The 12,330-nt window shown below is 39.1% G+C and overlaps 1 protein-coding gene across 2 annotated transcripts; it reads left to right on the forward strand.

Annotated features, from left to right (window-relative positions):
• Nucleotides 1-377: 377 nt before the first annotated feature.
• dnajc14 (DnaJ (Hsp40) homolog, subfamily C, member 14) lies at nucleotides 378-11,997 on the forward strand. Of its 2 annotated transcripts, none has more exons than XM_077204407.1 (8): nucleotides 378-481; nucleotides 1,222-2,537; nucleotides 4,114-4,212; nucleotides 4,318-4,424; nucleotides 5,989-6,108; nucleotides 6,217-6,377; nucleotides 6,468-6,570; nucleotides 9,541-11,997. In XM_077204407.1, the coding sequence occupies exons 2-8, from the start codon at nucleotides 1,440-1,442 to the stop codon at nucleotides 9,845-9,847; spliced, it is 1,995 nt and encodes a 664-aa protein (XP_077060522.1). In that variant the 5' UTR covers nucleotides 378-481; nucleotides 1,222-1,439; the 3' UTR covers nucleotides 9,848-11,997. The 2 variants fall into 2 exon arrangements, with proteins under 2 accessions (XP_077060522.1, XP_077060523.1); XM_077204408.1 differs by having other exon boundaries at nucleotides 455-768.
• The last annotated feature ends 333 nt before the right edge of the window (nucleotides 11,998-12,330 follow it).

The raw sequence follows: 12,330 nt of genomic DNA on the forward strand, positions 1-12,330 counted from the left end.
ATAAAAAAATTCAATACTAGATGTGCCTTTAATTGGTAACATGGGATCCAACAATCATATCATAGTATTTTTAACGTCAATTAACTTTTGCGTTTCAGAGAAGACATCAAACAATTAAATTCCACCACAAACACCTTAAACATTGGGGATTAATTTAAGGATATTTGTTTATGTAGGCCTATATAAACAATTCCAGTTAATATTTCAATTATATTGTTCCCAAAAAAAATCCTCTAGGTGCTATTTTATGTAGTTTTTTGACAAACAGTATAAATATGTTTGTTATGGCATTTTTCATCTGTCAGCTCCCCAAGGTAGAGACTTTTTTACGATCACGTAGCCAGTCGTGACGTCACCCCGTCCCTCGTGTTAACAGATGACAGGAAAGGGTTACTTACACGGAACTGACGTTAGGCTAGTGTGCTGTACTCGGAAGTGAACTGGAAAGAGGAGAGAAGGACAGTCAAAGCAGTTAAAGATGGTGAGAAAACAGGCTGAGTTGCTTCGAGCTCATATTACACTCGAGATTAACTTTGCTGCCCGCACACTGTTGTTGTTTTAGTGTCGTAAGGCAGGACTGCTAGCTGTAGTTGTTCTTCAGTTAGCATGTCTGCTAAAGCAAAAACAGCATCGTAAATGAAGAGATTAAACAAATATTAAGATTATTAAACATAAACATTCACGAAATCACAACCATCATATGTAAACTTCAGTCGACAGCAGTTGACGAATCGATGCTCGTGTACTTTTATCAGGACAGAGAGTTCAGTAAGTTCCAGACTTGTTTACATTTCATTTTCTGCTCCGTGTCTCATGGACCTGATTTGATATATAACTTAATCCACAGATCTCAATATGGATTGCAACAGTACCAAGTCTTTTTCCAATTAATTTTTCTCTCTATGAAGTTACATTATAAAGCATCAATCAAGCTCTGAGATTATCTGTCGCCTTAGTTATTGGTTAAGTGCATCTCTTCAAGATTATCAATTCAATTCATCCGTTCTTTTAATGGATTAGAAATTACACTGGCTTCTACAGAACTATATGCCATTGGATGGTTGGTATTGAAAGTTGTGATTTTTACTTCCGGAACCTTACAGTTGTATTGATGTGAAAGTTTTATGTTTTTTTGTTATGTTGTAGTGTATAATTTGTTAGATTACATCTGTTATGTCATATATTTAGTGTAAGTTGACAGATTTTTCTTTTCATTTGCAGGGGTTTAGAATGCTGTTGTGATTTGGAAATGTTAATCTCTGATCGTATGCAATGCTGGGCATGCTGAAGACCCCATATTGTGTTTCATTTGTGAATATGAGACAGCTGTTAAACGCAATGCATGCATGTCCAAGTCTGCTGCCACCCTGAAGCTCATGATGGATATTTCCATGTCTGTCTTAAGCGTGAAGGAGTGAACCTGTGGATATCTGAGCAAGATGGAAGAAGACATGGCAATACATTTTGAGACAGTAGAGGAAGGCACTGACTGTGGGCCGCCCATCGTTTCTCTGGCCAATCCGTGTCATGAAAATGACAGTCATGTGATGCCGCCTCAGGGACCTGACTGTGAACATGAGGCGTTTGATGATTTGGATTGTGAATTCCCTGATGAAGACTTTGATTTGGAAGTAGACGAGAACGACGAGCAAAATGCCGCAACTAAGGATCAGGAGGATGATGGGAGTGCTGAAAAGGAGAAATGTGAAAGAGGAGGGAAAAATGAATTGGAGAATGAGTTGAGGGGCGACGTAGAGTCTAGATCCCGCAATGCTGGAACTGGGAGGAAAGGAAAATCCAAGAAGGGTGGACCAGCACAGGGGCCTTGTGATCAAACACCATCATGGACAGCTTCAATGTCTCATAGATCCTTCCTTGCATCGTCCGGGCCCAGCAGACACAAGCAGGTGAAGCGACGGAACCAGCATCTGCACAATCACAGCCGCGCACGGAGGAAAAACGGGAACCAGCTGGTCATGGTCTGTAGGGATTTCCTAGCGGAAATTGTCAGTCCCTGGTGCATTTCGTGCATCCACATGGTCGTCGAACTCATCATTTCTTTGACCCACAGATGTGGAGTTGTGGTGGAATCGTCTGGAATCGCGCTATACGACTTTGGATCACGGATGCTTTGCAAGGTCACTGATATTCCAGGCTTAACGCAAGATTTGAGGCGGATCCTGGACTGGAGCCGGTTTTCAGCTGTAGCTTTAATAGAAAGCATTGGCAGGACTTTGTGTTGGGCTCGACATGCTCTACTTTCCGGTTTCAGATTTGTTTGCACCACGCTAAGCATTGGCTCACTGATGATGAGGTGCGTCGTGGGAAGGCTGGCGGGAGAGAGAGGCAGAAAATGGTGGCTTGCCTTCCAAGGCAGCAGGGTTTGGAGGAAAGTGTCGGATCTGACCGCGAGGATTCACGGTTGTTTCTTTAAGCAAGGCGCCGCGGATGAAAGCTCAAATCCAGAGTCTCCCAACAGGGGGGCAGAGAAGTGGCAACCTGGAGAAGAGCTGCAGAGACTGCTGGCGCTAGCCAAGGTAGTGATCTAGCGTTAATGTCTGATGACTTGATTAAAGAAGAGTTCAAGCACTATTTTTAAAGCAAAACTACACTACCTTTCAAAACTTTGGGGTCAGTAAGTTTATTTTTAAAGGAGTCCTATTATGCTTTTCCACTTTTTCAACTTCAGTTAGTGTGTAATGTTGCTGTTTGAGCATAAAAATGATCTGCAAGGTTACAAAGCTTAAATTCACTCCAAAGGGAGATTTAATTTTTATTTATTTATTTTATTTAACAGAATCCACTTTCCAAGAACTACAATGAACGGCTCATTTGGATTACAACACACTTTTTCCTGATCTTATGAAGTCACAATGTTATTCATTTAAATAATCCGCGCCCACGGAATATGCAAAACAGGGGACGAGGCCTGATTGAGACATTGGTAATAATCAGAAATGTTTCTTGAGCAGCCAATCATCATATTAGAATAATTTCTGAATGATCATGTGACATTGAAGTCTGGAGAAATGATGCTGAAAATTCAGCTTGATTACAGGAATAAATTACGTTTTACAATATATTCACATAGGAAAAAGTTTGTTTAAATTGTAATAATATTATAATAATTGTACAACACTACGAGAAACAGGTCCCAGGCACTCAGTCAGGTTAACAATATGGAGAAGGTTAAAGTTAAAAAGCCTTTATTAAATATGGCTTAAATCATAATAAAAGTACATGTAGTACAAAAGTACAAGTACATGATTGAGTACATGTAAGTACATGTGTTGTGAACCAATCACCAGACATTGGGCCAGCTAACCAGTCACAACACATTTCGTAATTCGGAAGGAAGGGCTTCATCAAAATCTGTGTGTTTGAGCCAGACTGGGGAGAGAGGAGCTGTAATGTAAAATGAAAACATATTCTAGTACACCCCAAAAACAGAATCAAGACTTTGTAAAAGGGCATAATAGAACCCATTTAAATATTTTTGAAAGAAGTCAGACACAACAGGGCTGCATTTATTTAAATAAAAAATACTGGAAAAAAACAGTAATATTGTGGACATATTATTACAATTTAAAGAACTGTATTCTATGTGAATATAATGTAAAATGTAAATTAGGTTATTCCTGTGATCAAAACTGAATTTTCAGCATCATTACTCCGGTCTTCAGTGTCACATGATCCTTCAGAAATCATTTTTATATGATGATTTGCTGCTCAAGAAACATTTCTCATTATTATCAATGTTGAAAACAGCTTAATATTTTTGTGGAAACCATCATAAATTTTTTCAGGATTCCTTTATGAATAGAAAATTCAAAAGAACAGATTCTGTGCACAACTTTGTGTTGATGTAGCTACATAACAACCTTTATTTGTTCTTAGTTGCCTTTTTTCATTATTACACAAGGATCAAGTAAGTTTGGGCTTTTTTAGAATCCAGTTTCCAACTTTAATGGTATATGCAAATATAAAGCCTATTCATTTTGTAAGCTCTTGATATACTGATGTGTTGCTTGATGATTTGATGTTGGATACTGTAATGAATCTTTGAAACTGATGTGTGTTTTCCCCGTATTATCAACTGCTGTTCTGGTTCAGATCCCTGAAGAGGAGTTGGACCCATTTAATGTTCTTGGAGTGGATATTCATGCCACTGAATCTGAACTCAAGAGAGCTTACAGGCAGCTGGCAGTACAGGTGAGATGAAATAAAATAATTGCCCTGAAACCTGTTTAATGTCTGTGTTGGATGAATTATGGGTTTTATGTATTTGTCAAGATTTAATGGATTGTTTGCGTGCAGGTTCATCCAGACAAAAACAAGCACCCCGGCGCTGGCGAGGCCTTCAAGGTGTTAAGAGCAGCGTGGGACATCGTCAGTAACCCAGAGACACGCAGAGAGTATGAACTGTGAGTGCTTCTAGAAAAAAAACACTGAATTAGTTTACAGAATTGCCACAAAGGAATTAAAGTTGACCTATTATGCTTTTTTTTCCATGCTAATCTTTCTTGAGTGTGTAATGTTGCTGATTGACCATGAAAAAGCTCTGGAAATTAAGTCTCTCCAGCAGGAGTTCTTCTCTATATCAGAGTCAGTGTTTCTGAACTCCCTGAAACGCCTCCATTGTAGTCTTGAGTTTTCTTCAGGCAAACGAACATGTCACAATATTCCTCAGAATAAAGGGGCGTGGCCTGGTTGAGTTAGTAGTTAGTTAGTAGTGTGTTGAAACTCGTGGTTATGGTTAAGGATGGGACATTTCCTAAAGGCCAGTAATTATGACCTTGGTTATTTAACCCATTGGGTCACCCCGTGTGCAAAAAAATAACTGGGCTTTCGATTTGATACTGGATCATTTGGTAAGCAGAAAAATATTGTAGTTAAGTCGAGTTTTTTCCATCTTCGTCGCCTGCTAAAATCAAATAATTTCCCTTATTCTATGTACAGCACTTTGGTCAACCCATGGTTGTTTTTAAATGTGTAAATAAAGAAAGAAAGAACACCCTGGAAGTGCTTGACCAATCACAACACGCTGGTCCAGCTGACCAATCAGAGCACATTGTGCTTTTCAGAAGGAGGGGCTTCATTGAAACAGGAACTAAAGGATTGGGAAGAGAGGAGCTGCAACAGTGTCAAATATGGGGAAAATTTGTTTTTTGAACATTCAAGCATGAATACCTGATCTAGTAGTCCAAAAACAAAATCAAGACTTTGAATAATGGCATAAAATGCCCTCTTGTCTCACTCCTAAATCAAAAGACAGAATTAAGAAATTATATTTTGTATGAAAAAATGACTCCTGTTATTTTAGATTGACAATCGAACACTTTTTTTCCTCAAATTCTCGTTACTGTAATGCAAAACAATTTAATTCTCTTTTAATGTAATGTGAAAAAATATTATAGTTATAGCATGTATTATAATGTTAATTTCAACATTTACTAATTCATTAAGGCAAAACTTTTATCTGTTAGTATTATTTAATGGAATCGCTAACATGAAATAACAATGAACAGATATATTTGTAATGTTAACAAATGTATAATACCGTAAGAAATGTTTAGTTACACTTTATTTGAGGGTGTCCTTGTTACTGTGTAATTATACATTTAAGTACTAAGTAATATTAATTAAGTTAGGGTTCGGGTTTGGTTTAGGGTTAGTTGCTTGTAATTATGCATAATTTGCTGGTATTACTATATTAAGTTCATGTAGCATGTCACAAGGGCACTGTAAAATGAAGTGTTGCAAAAAGTTTTGCTCATTGTTAGTTGATGCATTCAAGTATTTTTAAAGTGTTACTAAAACATTGTTTCATAGGAATATCTTTTGTATTGCCTTTCGTTCATGCAACATTTTGAATTCTGTGATTCTTAAAGTTACTCAATTACAATATTAAACGAATTCTAAATGTGACGTGTACATGTTTCTTTGATATAAGCACCAATGTCTTGTTTTTGTGTTCTCTGTCTGCAGGAAGCGTATGGCTGCTACAGAGCTTTCAAAATCCATGAATGAGTTCCTGACCAAACTCCAGGACGACCTGAAAGAAGCCATGAACACAATGATGTGCACTAAATGTGAGGGCAAGCACAAGTGCGTATGACTGACATTGTCATCTCAGTCCTGTTCTTTCATACAAGCTTCTGTTCTGTTACACATACTTGCGTTTCTATGTTCACCTGAGCATGGTCTTTTCCCCAGGCGCTTTGAGATGGACCGTGAGCCTGGCGAGGCCCGATTCTGTGCTGAATGTAATAAATGGCACAGTGCCGAGGAGGGAGACCTGTGGGCTGAATCTAGTATGCTGGGACTGCGCATCACGTACTTCGCCTTCATGGACGGCAAAGTCTTTGACATTACTGGTAGTTTATTGGCATCCACACCGTCAGATATTTGTATGATGTTCATATGTTGTATGCATATGTTGTACGCATGTCCCCATGTTCACACAGAGTGGGCCGGCTGTCAGCGTATAAGCATCTCTCCAGACACTCATCGTGTGCCATATCATATCTCTTTCGGCTCTAAAGGCAGCAGCAGCGCCAGCCGCCACAGGTAACCACTCAGAATTTCTTAATGAAACAGACCATTATAACGTCATCAGCTATAGGGCGGGTCAAAAGTTTAATAAAGTCACTTATGCTTACCAAGGCTGCATTTATTTGATCTGTTTTGTATGTTAATATATTTAAAAATGCAAGTTGAGGAACTTTTCATAGTTCCTAGAACTATTAGCGGAAGTTCCCGGACTTTGCTGTGTTCGCACCGCAGGAACTAGGAACGATTTTAGTTTTAGGAACTCCTTTTGGAGGAACTAATTTGGTTCTTGCTATAGGGTAGAGTCTAAACCAGCACTATAAGAACTACCCGTGAGATTATTGTTCGCTGATTGGTCGAACGCACGCGAAACACCAGCACCTGCCATTTTTAAAACGGCAGTTTAAACTCACAGATTTGGTCTATATATTTACTCCAGAAACTTACTCTATGAACATGGAAAACGGTGATAGATGGATCTCTCAACCTTTACGCTAAGGAGAAAATCCAATGCAACTTTGAGGGGACCAAGACAAACATGATTATGTGTTTCTGTCCAGCTAGCGACACTGGACATCAACAACACGACAAACGCTAATACCTTTTCATATACTGTCTACTTTCTATGTACAACAATTCAATCTAATATCGTATTAGACAGGAATGTTAGACAGACCGTAAACTAATGAACACGGAGAATGCGAGCACTGGCGTTCTCAGCGCCGTCAAAAGACAACTTTTTACAGTTGAAAAAAACAAGCCACGCCCTCTATTTTTCTCATTTAGTATTCCGTTTCTCTTGGAAATATGTCACAACACTGAAATAAAGTCAGTTGCAACCTCCGGTTCACGGGGACTTTAAGAGTTCCTATTGGCGGTGCGAATGCAACCAGGAAAATGTTCCTGGTGAACATCTAACTCTCGGGGAACCGCCCTGGTGGCCACTTCCCATAACTGAGTTCCTAGAACTACCCGGTGCGAACGCCCCTATTACTTCAGTTTTCAGTGTCACATGATCCTTCAGAAATCATTCTAATATCCTGATGCTTTTTATTGTATTTTTGATTAAATAAATGTAGCCTTGGTGAGCAAAAGAGACTTGTGAGAATCATAATAATTGCAAGCTTTGGACCGGTAGTGAATTCATATACCATTATAACAACATAAGATATTATTCAAAGGCCATTATGAGATCGTCACTGTCAGATTTTCACTTATTTTATTTTGTATTTTAAAATGTATCTTAAAATTTGGACAAGTTTCAAAAAGCCCAAAATAGATGACATATCTATTTAAAAATAAGTCAATAGATCAAAATAATTTAAGGTAATTGATCTTACGTTTTTAGATGACTGGGAAAGGGAGGGAGGGAAGTTACTTTGTGTCAAGATTACGAGGCACATGAAGTTAAAAAAATAATGATGTGCACAGATAAATCATTTATAATAAACACTGCAATATAGAATTGTCAATGTTGATTTCATGGGGATTTTAAGATCGTAAAAAAGTGCACCCTAACATGTGACTGACTCTAAAATGTTTGGGGAAAAAATAATTAATTTTAAAAATGTTTACATGCATTTAGTGGAAGGAAAATATGCTATTGTTTTTTTCTTTATTTGTTGTTGTTGCAAAATTGCATAAAATGGTGCATGTTGAAGCCTACCGGGTAGAGCTGCACGATTATGACAAAAATCATAATTCCCGATTATTCCCTTGAAATTGTAATTGCGATTATTAGTTACGATTATCACAATTTACATTGAATATATATAGGCATATTATAATACATGTTTATTGTTTACACAAAAATTGTTAACACACACACACACACACACACACACACACAAGTACTGTCCCCCTTTACTTAACATACACAAAAATTGACTCATAGTGAAGAAAAACATTAGGACTATGCTAAAGCAATTAAATAGCAGTTCCAAACTAGTTTGTTAATACAATGTTGATATGAGCCACCACACTCATTTAAAAATATAACAAATAACACAAAGTGAAAGTAAAGTGGCATTTTGGGCTTATGGAAACGACACTTACCATGGTAAATACACAATACTAACAAGAACTGTTAATGAAACAGCTCCTGGTGAATAGACTGAAAATCATACCTGCATGCAAATCCTTCTCAGCTAACACGTGATTTATTGGTATTTTACTTTTATTTCGTGACTTACTAATTAACATTGTAACGACGTTGCATGCTCGTAGTTTCTTTTGCACTTTATACATAGCGCACACCGCCGCATTTGCGCGTGCAATTGAAGAGTGCGCGCTACGAGCACAGTATAACGGCTGACAGGACAGTAAAGTATGTTTTTTTTTAAGTGAAAGTCTTTTTATTTCAGCGTATACTTACGTCACTGCCTGGTATGTCATATTGTGCTGGGTTTTCTGAAGTAGCCGTGATTCGCCTCTCATAACATAATCATGCTCTAAACACACACACGCAGAGTGGATTTTCTTTTGTAATCGCGGCTTTGAACGATTACGTAATCGTGGCATCCGTAAACGTAATCGCAATTAGAAATTCGATTAATTGTGCAGCCCTACTACCGGGATACAAAGACTTATGTTTGTAACACACATTTGTACAAACTTACTCATACTTTTTAAACTAGACTTAATTTTCTTGGAAATCCTTATTGCCATTGATCAACCTGCTAAAAATTTGTCTTTATTGAGCTGAAAATCTAAGAGAAGATGAGAGAAGTATGAGGGATTTCTACATTAAAAGAACAATTAGCAACAAACCACATGTGACTTACTGTTATGACAGTCTTCACTGTAAGCACTCGATCCATTGATACTCTTCCAATTTTTTTTATTTTTTTACATACTGTTAGACTAAACTGGGAAGTGTCACAGCACTTGCATACCGTTGTCCTATTGTTAGTTTAACTGCATCTATTGCTCTCCTCATTTGTAAGTCTCTTTGGATTAAAGCTAAAATGATTCGAATGCGTCCTCTAGACCCGCCCCAGATCATCCTGCAACTGGTGGCGGCTCGCCTGCGGACCTGCAGGACTTCTTCAGCCGCTTCTTCCAGGCCGGAGCTCCCAGTGACGCGTCTGCTAATGGAGGATTCTTCCCATCGGGAAACCCTGCGCCTCATGCCTCCGCAGCCGCTGCAGGGACTGCAAACATGTTCTCAGGGCCAGCTCCACAGACAGGCTTCTTCAGCCCAGGAGCCCAGCGGAGCGAGCCCAGCGAACACTGGACTGAAGGAGGGAAACCCCCGCGCCGGCGCAAGAAAGTTCGCAAGCCATTCCAGCGCTGAGAAAGGTACTATATTACGCAGAGGTGGAGCCATGCTGTGACGTGATATTGGCCAACTAGTGCAACAAAACGAGGACAAAATCTCTTGACCTCATTTGAACATTCAGTGTTGGCGCTTTGAAGCTTCCTGATATAAAATGAATTTGGTAGAGGAGCATTCGAAAAGAGATCTTTTCGTTTCATGTTTGAAGGTATTGTTATCTCCTGTTTTGACACAAATTATTCAACGCTCAAGCATTTGAAATCACATTCTTTGAAGAAACAGAAGGACTCGTGCGTAGAGACTCCTGGTGTACCTGAAGAATATTTGACCCAATGTTAAAAATTGTCTATTTACTCTCACCCTCATGTAGTTCCAAACCTTTATGCCTTTTATTTTTTCATTGGATGTTCTCACAGCTTTTCTCAGCACAACAAGAGCAAAATACCCAACATTGTAAAAGTAGTCCATGTGACTTATGGTTTCAGATGTTTTGAAATCTAGCATAAATACGATGACGTTGTGTGACGACCCAAAGACCCGAATTCAAGCTGTTCAATGATTCTGTTCTTCTGGGTTTAGGGTTAAAGAGGTCGAAGCTTTTTGTAGACCATTTTGTATCTTCAGTGGAGGGATGGATAGCAGTGAATAACTTTGCTTTTGGAAAACAACCGCATGGTGTTTCTAAAAATTGTCCTTTTGTGTTCTTCGGAAAAAATAACAGCATCAGAGTTTGGAACAAAGTGAGGGAAATGATGACCCATTTTTTTGGGTGAAGTTTTACTTCAAAAATGTTTCTGTTTTTGTCAGGCTTGAATCTGATGTAAAATGTTGGCTGAATGTTTTTGTGATATGATCACATTAAGATGATGTATAAATCACACACACACACCTCAGGGATTCTTTTCTTTCTCTTCATCTGCTACTAGTAAGAGAACAGGAAGAAAACGTAGCTGTGATTTCCCAATGTTCCTGGGCGTATTGTTTCGAGCTCATGTGATCCTGATTAAACCAGTTATTCACGCCACAGAATTCAGCAGTTCAACATTAAAACCAGTTTGATTTGGGACAAAAGCAACAGGATGTGGGTTAGTATTCTTGAAACGGATCAATGGCTCACGTGATTGAATGGAACTTTGAATCAGAAGATGGAAGATTCCTGTGGGATTTTCCCATTAAATGCTCTGCCTGTTACCTGGATCTGTTGACTTAATCGCTTTATGTTTGGCTGGAGCTGTAGGAGCCTCCAATGTACAGAGAAAAAACCACCTAATTTAAGTACGCGTTAAAGCACAAATGAAATGATGTAGACCTTAGATGTCTGCATGCATAGATTTTGAAGTCAAGTTCAAAATTGGGTTTTGATGTGAAAATCCCAGAGCCTCCCTTTAAGAAGTCCACTTTTAATTTTTGACCACTTCTTAACACTCAGGAATCATCTTAAAAGATTATTTCATTTATTTGCCAGAGCATCTCTCTCTCTCTCTCTCTCTCTCTCTCTCTCTCTCTCACTCTCCCTCTCTCTCACTCTCTCTCTCTCTCTCACTCTCTCTCTCTCTCTCACCCTCTCTCTCTCTCTCCCTCTCTCTCTCTCTCTCTCTCTCTCTCTCTCTCTCACTCTCTCCCTCTCTCTCTCTCTCTCTCTCTCTCTCTCTCTCTCTCCCTCTCTCTCACTCCCTCCCTCTCTCTCTCTCTCTCACTCTCTGTCTCTCTCTCTCTCTCTCTCTCTCTCTCTCTCTCTCACTCTCTCTCCCTCTCTCTCACTCTCTCTCTTTCTCTCTCTCCCTCTCTCTCTCCCTCTCTCTCTCTCTCCCCCTCTCTCTCCCCCTCTCTCTCCCCCTCTCTCTCCCCCTCTCTCTCTCTCTCTCTCTCTCTCTCTCCCTCCCTCCAGGCCAACAGATTCATTAGTGTCCAAACCTGACATCTTGCTTTTGTGTGTTTTTCTTTATTTTACACTCGGCCCAATATACGTTAAGACACGGACAGCTTTGCCTCTGTACAGCTGAAACATAATAATGCATAATGTGTTCTTAGAGACGCTTTCATGAACTCTCTGTTCAGATTTACTTATAACTTCTGTTAAATGCGCCTGTTTAACAACAGTCTTTAAAGGAAATGATCAATTACAACAATAAAGCGATTTGAAGAGGCTCTACTCTCCAGAAATGAAATCAAATTGTTGTTTTGCTCTTATGTGTTTTGCACATAAATGTGAAGATTTATTCCAGACGGATGGTGTTGTAGAGTGATCTAAATGTATATGCAAGAAAATGCTCTAGATTCAGATAATCATTGAAGTGGTTATGTTGTGCAGGACACCCCCCCCCCCCCCACCCAGCCCATGATTTGGTATTTTGTTGCCTTCAACCCTCCTATATTAAAGCTGATTTTCTCAAATGCTTTGCTCTTGAGCGTGTGCCAGTATAACGTTTCTGCATTAAACTCTAGTATGAAGTAAATATTCAGTACCACTTTAAAGCGCTTCCGCTGCTCTAGAAATATCG

Source organism: Siphateles boraxobius, unplaced genomic scaffold, assembly GCF_051911475.1.
Source record: "Siphateles boraxobius isolate OS27281-9 unplaced genomic scaffold, OSU_SipBor_1 5, whole genome shotgun sequence".
Classification (NCBI taxonomy): domain Eukaryota; kingdom Metazoa; phylum Chordata; class Actinopteri; order Cypriniformes; family Leuciscidae; genus Siphateles; species Siphateles boraxobius.

What these genes read in the sequence shown, in the direction of transcription:
- dnajc14 (XM_077204407.1), top strand. Translation starts at nt 1,440, where the DNA reads ATGGAAGAAGACATGGCAATACATTTTGAGACAGTAGAGGAAGGCACT. An exon ending in ACAGGCAGCTGGCAGTACAG is followed by an intron (nt 4,213 to 4,317) that starts GTGAGATGAAAT and finishes GTTTGCGTGCAG; the next exon opens with GTTCATCCAGACAAAAACAA. An exon ending in AAATGTGAGGGCAAGCACAA is followed by an intron (nt 6,109 to 6,216) that starts GTGCGTATGACT and finishes TCTTTTCCCCAG; the next exon opens with GCGCTTTGAGATGGACCGTG.